Source organism: Chaetodon trifascialis, chromosome 2, assembly GCF_039877785.1.
Source record: "Chaetodon trifascialis isolate fChaTrf1 chromosome 2, fChaTrf1.hap1, whole genome shotgun sequence".
In the NCBI taxonomy this organism is placed as follows: Eukaryota; Metazoa; Chordata; class Actinopteri; order Chaetodontiformes; family Chaetodontidae; genus Chaetodon; species Chaetodon trifascialis.
In genome coordinates, this window is record NC_092057.1 from 18,332,316 (window position 1) to 18,346,195 (window position 13,880).

At 41.3% G+C, this 13,880-nt stretch overlaps 1 protein-coding gene across 2 annotated transcripts in view; it reads right to left on the reverse strand.

Annotated features, from left to right (window-relative positions):
- The window catches only part of evi5l (ecotropic viral integration site 5 like), a 38,060-nt gene that overhangs the window by 10,192 nt on the left and 13,988 nt on the right, over positions 1-13,880 (reverse strand). Inside the window, exons 3-14 of one of the 2 annotated variants that reach the window (XM_070975212.1) lie at positions 11,274-11,463; positions 10,340-10,564; positions 9,049-9,123; positions 8,734-8,859; positions 8,417-8,560; positions 8,203-8,292; positions 7,251-7,348; positions 6,956-7,016; positions 6,789-6,842; positions 6,248-6,280; positions 5,122-5,262; positions 275-391 (exon numbers count right to left, since the gene is read on the reverse strand). In XM_070975212.1, the coding sequence (XP_070831313.1) occupies positions 275-391; positions 5,122-5,262; positions 6,248-6,280; positions 6,789-6,842; positions 6,956-7,016; positions 7,251-7,348; positions 8,203-8,292; positions 8,417-8,560; positions 8,734-8,859; positions 9,049-9,123; positions 10,340-10,564; positions 11,274-11,463 (1,354 nt within the window). The remainder of the gene's footprint in view (positions 1-274; positions 392-5,121; positions 5,263-6,247; positions 6,281-6,788; positions 6,843-6,955; positions 7,017-7,250; positions 7,349-8,202; positions 8,293-8,416; positions 8,561-8,733; positions 8,860-9,048; positions 9,124-10,339; positions 10,565-11,273; positions 11,464-13,880) is intronic. The other variant, XM_070975213.1, reaches the window with a different exon arrangement.

The window sequence follows — 13,880 nt, forward strand, 5'->3', positions numbered from 1 at the left end:
CACCATATTTGCTTTTTCTAGCTTTCAGTTTTACGTTACAGTAAAATCATCATGAGGGGAAAACAGGGCAGCTGTTGCTCAACACCTTATGAAGTAAAACTGAAAGCTTGAACCATCAAATGTGCCTCTTTCATCATTTGGACTCACACTTGTATAGTTTAGCTTACAGTCAGATTATCTTTAACACGTTCACAGCTGCACATGCTTGCTGTGTCTGCTCATGTTTCACACTCTGTTTTCTCTCACACACTAAGATGTGTGTCTGTTTGCACACCTTCTCCAGGTCGAGGACCTTGTCTTGCATTTCCTTCAGCGCTCCCAGCAGCTCAGCCTCGCGCAGCCTGGACTCCTCCAGCTGGGTCTGCAGATTGTTCACAAACTGCTCTGTGTACTGAAACAAACATCACTGGTGTCACTGGGGTATACTTTGATTCTTGGTTAAATGAAATCCTTCCCTTTTTTTTGGTCATATGTAGACCAGTTGCAAATGATGGTGTTAATCATGACTTGGAGTTCAGCTCAGCTAAGATTAGCATAGTGCTTCAATGGGGTGAACTGTGCCAAAAGCTGCTGCCGCTATCTCTCACTCTCTCTCTGTGTTCATTTTGTCTCTTCTGCTGAGAAATCTAACAGCAAATTGAGTATTCACACACTGAATCTTTGCCAGTCCAGTGTTGGTCCTTTTCTGAGGACTAATGTCATGAAGAACATGTTATCTGCACACCTCTACATTTGGGGCAGGCAGCAGGAAATTTGCAGCCATACATGCAGCAAAGCAAAACAAACATGACTTCTTCCCCATTTCTGTAACAAATAGATCAAAAGCATCAACACCAGTGTGCCACTTTAAGCCCTGATCATGATCACCTGCGGCTCAGCTGCAACAGGAAGATAATGAAACAGTTCTTAAAACTTGTACGACGCCTTGACAGCGTTGGTTGATTTCTCTTTTCTGTGAGTGACGTTCCCAATACTTAATAGACACAAGTAAATCAACTTCAAAATAACTAATCAGCAAAATGAAGTTGGTACCAAGTGTCATTCCTGCCCCACTGACTCAGAGTAATGTCAGAAAGTAGAGAGCTACTGTAAATTTTCTATGCCACCACATCAAAGTGGAAGTATAAAGAAAAGGGGTGTGAGCGCAGCAGAAAACCAGAGACGGCTGAGTGGAAAAATACTTTCCTACTAAGCAAAATACAAAAGCTTGAAATTGGGCAAGTACATAGCGTGCGTAAAAAGTCTCGATTTATCATTTCAGGCTTCTCAGTCTTGGTTATCAAAGAGGACTGTGAGTGTCTGGAGGTGTGTGAACTCTGGTGGCTGATGGCTGCCAGCAGTCGGAGCTGGAATAAATGCAACTGTCACAATGACATCAGTTCCAGTGCGCACTTAAAACACTGAAATAATAAATCAATATCCAGTGATGGAGGCAGTTTTCAGATCCTTTACTTAAGTAAAAGTAACAATACTACAATATGAAAGTACTCCATTACAAGTGGAAGCCCTGCATTGCACATGTATTTCTCACAAAATGTACTTGAAGTATCAAAATAGTACTCAATGCAAAAAACTGCCCCGTGAGTGTTATACTATTAATATTAGAATATTAGTTATAGTTATTGCTGATGCATTCACGTATAAGTACTATTTTACTGTTGTAGAGCTATTAATTAAATTATACACTGTTGGACTGTTGTAATTACATTATAGCCAACTGCCAAAATAAAATGTGTACAAAGTGTACAAAAAATTAAAAAAGTCCAGTATTCCCTCTGAAATGCTGTGGAGTAGAAATTTCAATTATGTCAAACTTGTACTTGAGTCATTTGCTTGAGTTAATGTACTTAGTTACATTTCATTAGTATCACAAACTATTTGATAAAGTCAAATCAACTATTTTAGTTGTGTCATAAGTGTCTTCTTTGGTGAAATGGAAGTCATCACTATCACTGTCATGTATGACTCCAGTGAATAATGTCCAGTGAGAAACACGCTGTCTTCAATTAGTTTTATGATTTTTACAATGTCACTGCGAGGTTGACCTTTGACCTTTAGGATATAAAACGTCATCACTTCATCATTTTATTCTATGAGACATTTGTGTGAAATTTTGTCATAATTAGTGTATGAATTCTTGAGTGATGGCTAAAAATGCATTGTGTGTGGTCACAGTGACCTTTGACCACCAAAATCTAATCAGTTCATCTTTGAGTCCATGAGAACATATCTACCAAATTTGAAGGATTTCCCCTCAGGCGTTGTGGGACGGACATACGGTAAACCTGAAAACATTATGCCTCTAGCCACGGCTGTCGCTGGCACGGAGGCATAAACAGAAAACTATGATGCAGCTTTTTCCACATTTAATGTCATTTGGGCCATGTGTATTCAGACAGCTTTAAGTTTCACATTGTTTCAGCTCTTCTCCAGCGTGCTGGATTTCAAATGAAATGGTGATGATGAGGTTTAAAGATTTTGAGGGTGGTCACATTCATGCTGGGAGAAAATATTTTTCAGAATGTAAACATTCTACAATTGAAGTGAAAGAAAGCACTAGACCTACAACCCAAGTCCCAAAAACGTGGGACGCTATGTAAAACATAAATAAACAGAATGCAATCATTTGCAAATAAACTGTGTTTAACAACAAAAGTTTTACACAGTGTTTCTGAGCCCATGTAGTAACATCCTTTATACAATCATGTGTTCACAAAGTGGTGAACCTCGCTCCATCCTTGCTTGTGAACAATTGGGCCTTTCCAGGATGCTCCTTTCACACCCAATCATGATACTATCACCTGTTACCAATGAACCTGTTCACCTGTGGAATGTTCCAAACAGGTGTTTTCTCCCAGTCTTTAGCTGCTCCTAACCCAACCTGTTTGAAACATGTTGCTGCATCAAATTCAGAATAAGCAGATATTTACAAAAATCAATGAAGCTGATGAGTCAAACATTGAATATACTGTCTTTGTACTGTTTTGAAATGTGTATACATCAAGAAAGATAAGCAAATGATCATATCATTCTGTTTTATTTTTTACACAGCATCCCATTTTTTGTAATCTGGGTTGTAATAGTTACTTCATTTTGAATTCACTATGTTGGAGACCAAAGAAAAAAAAAGAAGAAAAAAAGTCTGGGGTGCTGAGCTTTGCACGGTTAGTTCATGAGTAAATTACTCATTTCCTCTGAGCTTCACATGGAAACATGACTGTGTGATTCTCTTCTTTGTTAACAAACACAAATCAAAATGCAGGAAAGAAAAAAGAAAATCTGAACCAGACTTGTGATTTGGTGCGATCGGTAAAATTGCCCAGAGCTGATTTCTACATGTGAACAAAATGCATCATTCATGCTGCACAGCGCTGTGCTGCCACCCTGGGTGTGTTGTTGATGTGGGTGCGTTCGAATCTATGCCACTGACACTGTGGTTGTTTGTCTGATGTGGACGAAGCGCAGAGACATAAAATGCAGCATAAGCAGGATGAGAGGTGAGTTTACACCATCAGCTGCTATAGAAACATTTCAATATACTGTATTAAACAAAATACAGACATAAATCACATAAAAGGAGTTTTTGACCTCTAGAGCAACGTTTGTATTTGTGGGTCCTTTTTCTGTGTTTTGTTTGCGTTCCTGCACACGAATGCTGGTGAGACAATGCACATGGTTGATCTGGGAGACTGCAGGTGGTGATAATGCACCACAAAACACAGCAATGCACCAAAAAGAGGCAGGGAAGAAGAAGAAGAAGTGCACTGGCTAGTAAATAATGATAGAAACACAGGTTTCAATCTTTGAAGACAAACCAGCTTTGTGAATGTTTTATGTGGAGTGAAGTCCAGACGACGCATTTGTTAAACCTTGAGAATACACAGTGTACGGCTGTATGAGAGCAGGCAGGGCATCCTAAATCATCTTATAACTCACTTGTTTTCAAGATGTGTAAATTTGTGGTTTGTTTGAGTAAATGTTTTTATCATGCTTTGTGGAGCTGCAACGATTGGTTGATTAATTGATTAGTCAACAGAAAGAAGATTCCTTGGCAACAATTTTGATAATGGACTAACTGTTTCATTTGCTGGTTCCAGCTTCTTAAATGAAGAATGTGCTGCTTTTCTTTGTCATTTATGATTGTAAATGAAGAATCTTTGGGTTTTCAACTGTTGGTTGAACAAAAGAAGCAACCTGAAGATGTCACTTTGGGATAATTTTTCACCATGTTTTGACATTTGAATATTTTAATATATATTTGTGTGTCAAACCTGATAAACCTGATAAATGTGCTCAAAGGGTTCAAGACAAACCCCATTTTGATACAGTCTGTATATTTTTGTTGCTGTCATGAGAAACGCACCTTCCTTGTCGTCATGTTGTGAAACAGGTCTTGTGTTTTGGTGGCTTGTGTTGCAAACAAATTTCCACTGAAGTCTTGAGACAATCGGCACAATGCAATCAGTTCATTGAAGTCAAACACAGGCTGCTACAAATCTGACCTTAGACTGACTGCATGCCGTGAGATGACTTGATATCTCCCAGGAAAGCCACAATCTTTCTTGGACAATGTCAGCACAGTGTTTCTTGTCAAAAGAATAGTTCAACATTTTGGGAAATACATGTATTTGCTTTATTTTCCAGAATTCACTTCCCCAGAAGACTGGCACCACTCTCATGTCTGTTTGTAAAATACAAAGCTATAGTCTGCAGTTAGCTTGGCATAAAGACTAGAAGCAGGGGGAAACAGCTAGCGTGTCTGTTTACACTAATTTGCACGGGTCCCAAAAAGTCAAACTAGTCCTTGAAGTAGTTAAGACTGGAAAATGCACTTTGCAGACACCTTCACGCTATCAGTTCTCCAAACTTGTATGAACTAAATCAGGAATTACATTTAAGATTTTGCACATAAAACAAGCCCTGATTTTGAAATCTGATCTAATCTCTTGACCTCAGGAAGCATGACCTAATAAATGATTCAGCTGAGAAATGTGGATTAATTGCTTCTGTTTGTTGTTCAACATACGTGTGGGAAAATGACATTTCTCTCTCTCCTCTGTGTTGGACAACCGCCTCTGTTGCTACAATAGGCTCTGGCACAGACTGCGGGTTGGTGTTCACCTTCTGTTGCTGCAGCTCTCTGATGGTGTCCTGTGCTTTCTCGAGGCTCTCACTGGCTGTGTTGCACTGCTGCCTCACCACCGCCAGCTCCCGCTTGATTACGTAGTTCTCCTCTGCCTCCTGTGCCCTCGTCACCTGACCCTGGAACAGCAAGCCAGAGCAGGAAGGGGGTCAAGATCAGCTGTGCAGTTTAAACTTTAACATGCAGACAATATACCAATGCAGGGAAAATGTTAATTCTGGGCATCTGGGGAGTGCAACATTATTACATTAAGCAGAACTTTGTCGCATGGTGCATAGCGCTTAAATGAATAGTTTGACATTTTGGGAAATAGGCTTCAGGAAAGATTGATACCACTCACGTTTTTGCTTTAAATACTAAAGCTGGTGAGCTGAATTAGCATAAAGACTGGACACAGGGGAAACAGCTAGCCTAGCTCCGTCTGCCCACCAGCACCTCTAACTCTCACAAATTAACACACTATATCTCTTTTGTTCAATTCCTTCAAGACCTGAAGTGTAAAAAGTCTAAAATATTCTGACACATAACCTCCTGTAAAACCACAACATCTTGTTTTTACACTTTGGTTTTGTACAAATTAAACAAACACATTTACACGTTAACTAGTGAGCTAAGCTAAGCTAAGCTAAGCTAAGCTAAGCTAAGATAAACAAAGCGTCTTGTGGCAGTAGTTTCATATTTAGCGTACAGACATGAGAGTCTTCTTATGTAACTCTCTGCAAAAGCAAATCAACACATTCCCAAAATTGTCAAACTATATTGCTTGTTTCATTCATATTCTGGTAAACTATGAGTATTTAAAACAAAAGTCTGTCATAGTAATGATAATAATAAAGTTTTACATGCCACATGCAGGGATTGTACAACCTCATATTAGAACACCCATCATGGATAAACAGCACATGCAGTCAGGGATTACAGGACGGTCTTGTGGACTGAACAGATACACAACATAAAGAATAGCTTTCATGCACTTTTGGTTGGTTACCATTGAGAAGAGAAAGAGAAGCAGTGCAGGAGAGCAGAAAGAGGAGGAGGAGGGGGGAGGTACGAGGAGGGCAGAGGACAGTGAGGTCAGCAGGAAAGTGGTTTGCAGTACTCTACCTGTATCAGTCTGTCTGCCAGAGCAGCACTCTCCTACAGCGCAGCGAAGAAGAGGAACAAGATGATGAAAAAAAAAAAGAGATGAAGAGAAAGTGAAAGACAGCGGGACACCAGGGAGGATAAACCACCACAAAACCCAGAGGAAATTCCAGGAGAAGAAAGAAACGGGATCACAGGTTTAGGAGTCAATCAAGAAGAAAGAGGCCTCGGTGCGATCACTCAGAGAGGAGGACAAGATCAAACTGTAGCGTCTCTTCACAGCAGAGGGAAAAACACAGGACCAAATGCAAGCATCCACACCCACAAACACACAAACACACACTACAAGAACAAGCTCCTGAGCAGCAGAAGAAAACCGACAACAGAAAATGCGCTGACAAAATGAAACCCACAGCATTATCTCGTTCCACTGTTTAACTAGATCTGATCCGAACGTGAAGAGTCCTCCGCTGAGAGATCTGGCTGCTCTGTCTCAATGATGATGCATAAACCAGATTTGTTTTAGTGTTTAGACGAGATGCAATCAACCCTCATCTCTTACCTTCTCCAGAGTCTCGATCCTCTGCTTCAGCAGCCTGTTTTCTGTGCGTAACCTCTGAGCAGGGAGAGGAGAGAGAGGTACAGAACAGTTGGATGACCTTTTCAGTTTTTAAATTCCACTAACAAAGTATTTATTAAGACATCTACGTTGTGCGCACACACACACACCTTGATCTCAATTTGTTCCTCCATTTCTTTGTTCTTAATTGTGGTATATTCTTTCTCAAGTCTGATAAAAAAATGAACAGAAACAGCAGAGGATTATGCAATGCTACCTTGACATTTATTTCATTTTTTAAAGGACTTGGTTGCTGTGCGTCATTGATTGGTCTGTTTTAATCTTAATACTTAAAAGTCAAAGATCAGTGCAAAAACCTCAGCATTAGTCAGACAAATCCTACTTGACCACATGAAGCCCGTCCAGAGCCTCACTGGGCGTTAGTTGAGTAATAAGCGCTCTTACTTCTTCATTCTCTTGGGGTTGTATTTAACCTGGTAGGCCCTGAGGATCAGCTTGTCTGGGCAGCTGTCAAACTGGTGGGGGATCACCTTCTGGAAATGCTGGCAGACCCCGAGGGAAACACAAGATTAGAGAGCGCAAGACAGACAAAGATGCTCATTCATATTTTATGAAGAAGCAGACAGACAGCAGTAAAGGCTCAACGCGGGCCTTGCAGTGAGGCAACACCTCATCCAGCTAAGATGGTTCTGACATACTGTGATTCACAGCAATAAAGTTTATACAGATGTACTTATTTTGAATACAAATGTACCATATTTTAACTGAGATCAGACTCATTTTTCAGTCATAAATGCCAAAATTCTCTCATTTCATCTTCTCAAATGTGACGATTTGCTGCTTTTCTTATATGATACTAAAGTCAATACTGCAGGCTTGGACTGGAAATTATAATGTCCATTACTGTCTGACATTTAATTAATAAAATTGTTAATAAAGTGAATTATCAATAGATTAATCAATGATGAAAATAACAATTATCAACCCTGTTTTATTGGGCATATTACTCCAACCTGAAAATCTAATCTTTGATTTTTTTTTTTTTTTTTTCCTTAGTTTTGTCTCTAATTAGAGATCAGACAAAATAAAGGCAAACAGAGATCTAATTTTTTCTAATTTTATGAAGGAGCAACAAATGCGTTTTTTTTTTTTTTTTTTTTTTTTTTTCAGAGTTAATTCTGTGCTGCCTTACCATTAACACCATCACACACCATCAAATGAGGCCTGGTTTTGGTTTCTGTTTTGAATTAATGTGACTGAGAGAAAGAAGCACGTCTGCCGTTTAGATCTCTAGTTCAGGAAGCTCGTGTGCAAAAGGGTAAATGGGACACGTGACTAGTGGTTGAATCTGAAGAGAAATTCATGTAACAAGCAGTCTAAAGCTGCAGCGGCCAACCTGTGACATGCCCTCCATGTCCAGCTGAATGAGGTCAGTCTGGTTGTACTGCAGGATGGCCAGGCCCACACGGAAGATAATCTCTAGGCCCTGCAGACAGGTCACATGTTTCACTGGATGTGCTCAGCCGAAATAACAGAACTGAATATACACAGTCAAACACATCAAATGCATCTTCTGATATTTCAAAACACCGACTGATAATGTTTCCTACCTCATACATGAAAATGTCAAAGATTCGTGTGGCAACAGGCAGAGGGAGGAAGGTGAGGAAAAGGGTGAGGAACCAGGATGAAGCGTACATGGATGTGTGGAAACTCTGGGATCGAAAATGGACGTTCAGCTCTGGAAGTTGCTCCTACGATTCCAAAAAAAGAGGAAGATTTTAAAGCCTGGAATGACTAAAATATAGTCAAAAGGACATATAAAGGGATGTGCTGGAGATATAAATGAGTGATTTGCTGCCCCTCTGTGGATGAGAGTTACACTACAAGTCTCATGTTTGCTGACACTCTCCTGCTTCCTCTTTACCTGTAGCAGGTACTCAAACTGGTAGATGCAGAGGCCCAGCTCAGCCATGCTGGGTTTGAACAGCTCCCTCAGACGGTACTCCTGCATCAGACGCACAAAGACACAAAACGCCTCCTCCTCGGGCATCTGGGAGGAGGGGAGAGGAGTGAGCAAAATTCCCTCATTAGGAATAAATTAGACGTAGCTTATGTTGAAGAGGGAGTTCTAGTGGGACCGATTAAAGTGATGCTCAGACATAATGTGCTGAGACTTTAGGAAAAATATCCTCATTGTGGATCATTTGTGGATAAATTGCGTGAAATCTCTGATCATTACCTGCATGAGCAGCAGACCAACGATGAACGCGCTGCCTTGGCAGTAACCAACCTCTCGATCCACCAGAGAGTATGCCTGAAAACACACACACACACACACACACACACACACACACACACACACACACACACACACACACACACACACACACACACACACACACACACACACAAGCACACATTACATTTGCTGTGTGTTGTGTTTATACAGCGCAGCACAGATTACATCTGTAATCCTGACCGAACATCCAGACTGAGAGCGACAGTCCCTTCATTTCCTGCTCAGCTGACCTACCAGGGACCTCGACTGAGGTGTACACTGTCTACAAGCTTGTTTCTGTGGCTGTGAACAACAAATCTCCACATTTTTGTTAAAATTTATTTGGTCAAATTTATCAGACATCCTGCCTGCTGTTCCAGTCTCTCAAAAATATGATGTTTTGCAGCTTTTCTCTGTTTCATATTATAGCAAATTGAACATCTTTAGGGCGGCACAGTGGGGCAGCAGGTAGTGTGCGTGCCTCACAGCAAGAAGGTCGCCAGTTCGATCCCCGAGTGGGGCCTTTCTGTGTGAAGTTTGCATGTTCTTCCTGTGCATGCGTGGGTTCTCTCCGGGTTCCCCCGGCTTCCTCCCACAGACCAAAAACATGCTCATTAGGTTAATTGGTGACTCTAAAATTGCCCCTAGGTGTGAGTGTGAGTGTGAATGGTTGTTTGTCTTGTGTGTTGCCCTGCAATCGACTGGCAATCGGTTCAGGGTGTACACTGCCTCTCGCCCGTTGACAGCTGGGATAGGCTCCAGTCCCCCCACAACCCCGAAAGGGATAGTCGGTATAGAATATGGATGGATGGATGAAGATATTTAGGTTTTGGCTCCTTGGTAAAAAAAACAAGCATCATCTTAGGCTCTGGGAAATCGGGACGGGCATCTTTTCCATATTCAAAGAAATAATGGACATATTAGAAGGAACCCAAAGGAGCTTAACGCTTTAAATGAATGTATTTATGGGTAGGTGCCATTTTGTGTGTATTGTGCAGGAGCATGACATGCAGGCAGAGAAACACACATTCTTGTTTTCATATTGCTCTGTTGATTGACAGTTGCCACTGTCAATGAACAAAGAAACAAAGGCAGCGAGGAGGAAGACTGTGATAATTAAAGAAATTACATACGTTATTATTAGCATTGTCTTTATTAGATAGGACGAACAGTTGAGAGTTGATGGGAAAATAAGGAATGACAAAGGTCCCTGACAAGACTACACCTACAAGGTCAACGCTGCAGTGCTCACCTTCATGACGTTGAAGAGGACTTCCTGCCCCAGGCTGTCCTGGCCTTTGAAGAACTCATGCTCGGGGTAGGTGCGGGCGATGTCTCTGCGGATGAGCTTCTCACAGGGGGATGACATCTTTAGCAGCTCAGAGTACTGGTTCTTCACCGGCATGTCCGTGGCGTTGCCCAGCAGCTGCCAAACGATGGCCCGGAAATGATGAGGGATGCCCTTTCTGATCAACTCCTGGAGGGCAAAGAGAGAGAGCGAGACATTAAAGAGGATTAATAGCTCTTTCCTTAATGTAGTGAGCGATGATTCTACCCTATGACTCTTTTTTTTTTGTTTTTGCGTCTGTAGAGTTTGCTGCCAGCCAGTGTCATATTGCTCCCATTTTGCCCTGACTCATTTTGCTGTCCTGTCCCTTCATCCATCTTATCTTCCCCTGGGTTTTCTCTTCTTGTCACAGAGGACACAGAGAGACACGGAGAGGACGGGAGGAGAGAGCGGCATATTGGTGCAATACAATTTAAAGCTGCCAGTGCAGTGATATTAAAACTATTGTTAACACATGGCGACAGATTCATCAGGAAGGGTTTTCTTCGCAAATTCTGTTCAGTTTTAAGGGAATGTCAGCAAAAACAAACCCTCAGCTACTGACGCACACGTGTGCACATCCACAGACCAGTGACAAAGTCTGTGAGTGGACACAGACGGCCGATCAGCCTCTGCATAAAAGGTGACATCAGTCAGGGATTTACTGTCCCCTCTTTCTGTTTTGCTCCGACCCAGTAAACTTCCTGTGAAACCTGACCAACGATACGTAAAAATAAAAGGTGAAGGCTGATAATCTTCCTACTGATGTTCTCATTTTTAATTAAATTCAATGACTCATTCTGAGGAAAACGCTGCATATGACAACATAATCTTTCCATCTCCAGCTCCCGAGCCCCACCTTCAGGAGTTTGTCCTTCTTGCGCCTCCACTCCTCCCACTCATTGACGATGCGGCCCCACAGGATCCAGGTATCCTCCTCCAGGTGAGACAGGTTGGAGGAGGCCGAGGAGCTGGACACCAGTGAGGAGCCGCTGTTGCGCCGTGAACCGCTCATCGAGCGCATGGACTTGGAATCAGCCTCCAGCAATCTGCATGAAAAGACAGTTTTTGAGGTTGGGAAGCTCAAATTGCAATTGATTATTTCCGAAGAAAAAAGGCACATGATTATACGGCACAGCATGTTTGTCTTTTACAAGATGGTGCACACAGAGAGCTAAGATGTGCATCGGGAGTCATGGCAGGCAGATGTGACATTGAGGCAGACTGTGACATTGCGAGGATCAGTACAGTTTGTAGAAAACCTTGCAGAGGCACCAGAAGCCTCAGGGCTTGTCACCTTAAACTAGAGACTCGGGGGTTGACTCATGAGGACATTACACACACAGCTGGCTGACTATGGAAAAAGTAACAATACGCCTTTGTATGTGGGGTCAGACCAAAGGGAGGATCCCAGTTGACAGAGTTAATTTAAAAAGAAAGTAGGCCACATCTCATATGCAGTAAAACTGGATGACAGTACAATAAGTTCATACCGTGAACAAGGGGCTTGGTCTGTGGGTCACATTTCCAAGTGCCTACATGACCGTGTACATATTCTGTTGTTTTGGTCTTGAGATGAAGATGTTCAGAAGTTGTGCATTCAAACACATATTCACTGACTCATGCTCATTACAATCAAAGTCAGCAGAGCTAGTTTAGGGAGAGCAACTTAAGAAACAAGACTGTGAGGTCAAGCTGAGTCAGGAAGTCTTAAACTGTATTTCTCACAAATAATCAAGAGTTAAAGGAATATTTGTGCATTATGATGAGGAAGCTAATTAGATTTTTTGCTCAGAGTCAGATGAGAAGATCGATCCCACCCTCGTGTCTGCACAGTAAACATGAACACTGCATCTGGTAAAGAAATAGCCCAGCAAATAAGCCCTCATAAAACCAGAATGCGTTTTTACACCTCAGTGCTTGTATAGATTAAACAAACAAGAAAAATATGCTAATCGCTGAGGTTTGCTGGTGCTGCCGCGCTGATTCTGTTCGCTTTTTTGTTTGTAAACTAAGATAACCGACTGCTGGATGTAGCTTTGTTTCTGGATACGAGAGCTGTGTCGATCTGCTCATCTCACTCTGAGATAGATAGCAAATAGCTAAGATTAACTGTTGATCTATTCTTTTATATGATTTTTGTTTTTAAATATCAGAACAGAGATGATGTGATTAAAGAGACCGCTCTTCACCCTAAGGGGGTTAGGTTCACTCCCACTTTGACCCCAAATGTCTGATTCTTTTAAGTCACTTGACATCTATGTGTTGCACTTTTACTCCTCTGCTGAAACACGTGATGGCTGCATGAATTACTGTACAGTATGTGGCTCCTTACACTTAAAACACTACTCTTTTTTTTGTCTTTTGAAAGTGATTTCAAGACCCTACAGGGCTTAATAAAGTCTAATCAAATTATACAGACATTTCCCACAGAGTGTCTGGTGCTCTTATTTTTTGTGGGATTAAGCCTTGAGTCAACAGAGGAAACAAATCTCACTCTTGAACAGTGAAATCAGGTGATTACATTTTCAGATATCATCCTTGAGAAAACAGATCCTGAGCAGATAAAATAATGAGATTCCTGGAAGTACATACAGTCACATCCTGGGTGCATTTAGTGTTTTACTTTCCAGCAAAAATCAAAGGTTATCAGGTTTAGTGACTGAGATGTTCCTCTGATGTAGGGCCCGATGATTTACCCGGCACAGAAAACATGGACGGAATCACAAATATTGTGGAAATTGTCAAAATGTGGATGCAATTTGTGCACATCAGGGTTTTATCATATCGCTTAAATGAATAGACAAAAACTATGCTGCTACATTTTGGTGTCTCACACACACACACACTGGCTGTATGCGTAGAGTACGACATTGTTTTGGGGATGATGGAAAAGCTGCAGTCCTTTCTAGTCGAGCATTGTAAACGAGGGGGAGTGCTGCCCCCGACGAAAGAGTACCCTCTGTCAGACTCAAGCTGCGTATGGAGGCTGTCCTGCAGGAGATCCGTTTGATTCAATAAATGTCACTGATCAACTTTGCATATTTTTTATTGAACTGTTGGAATTTTATTAATGATGTGAATTTCAGGCGGCATTTTTGAGGAAGTCAGAGAAAGTAAAATGTTTGTATTGTTGATTGAGACAAACAAAAATAATTTGAACGTTACCTGTGTACTGTATGACTAATGCTGGTGAAATTGATGAATACTCTCAGGAAACAGATTAATGGTCTTTTTCAACCATTTTCCTTTTCATTTCCTTTTTGTTTTCAATAATTAGAGGCAGCATTGTCTAAATCCCTGCAGTGAAGTGTAACTGCAATTCTCTGTTTAATTGACAACCTAATCTTAGTCCTTCTGTTATTTGTGTATATATCTGTTCACTTTGTTTTCTAAAACATTAACCTACATACCCATTTTCTGTTACCCAGAGTATTTCTTGCAGATGTAGAGCATGCAGATTTGT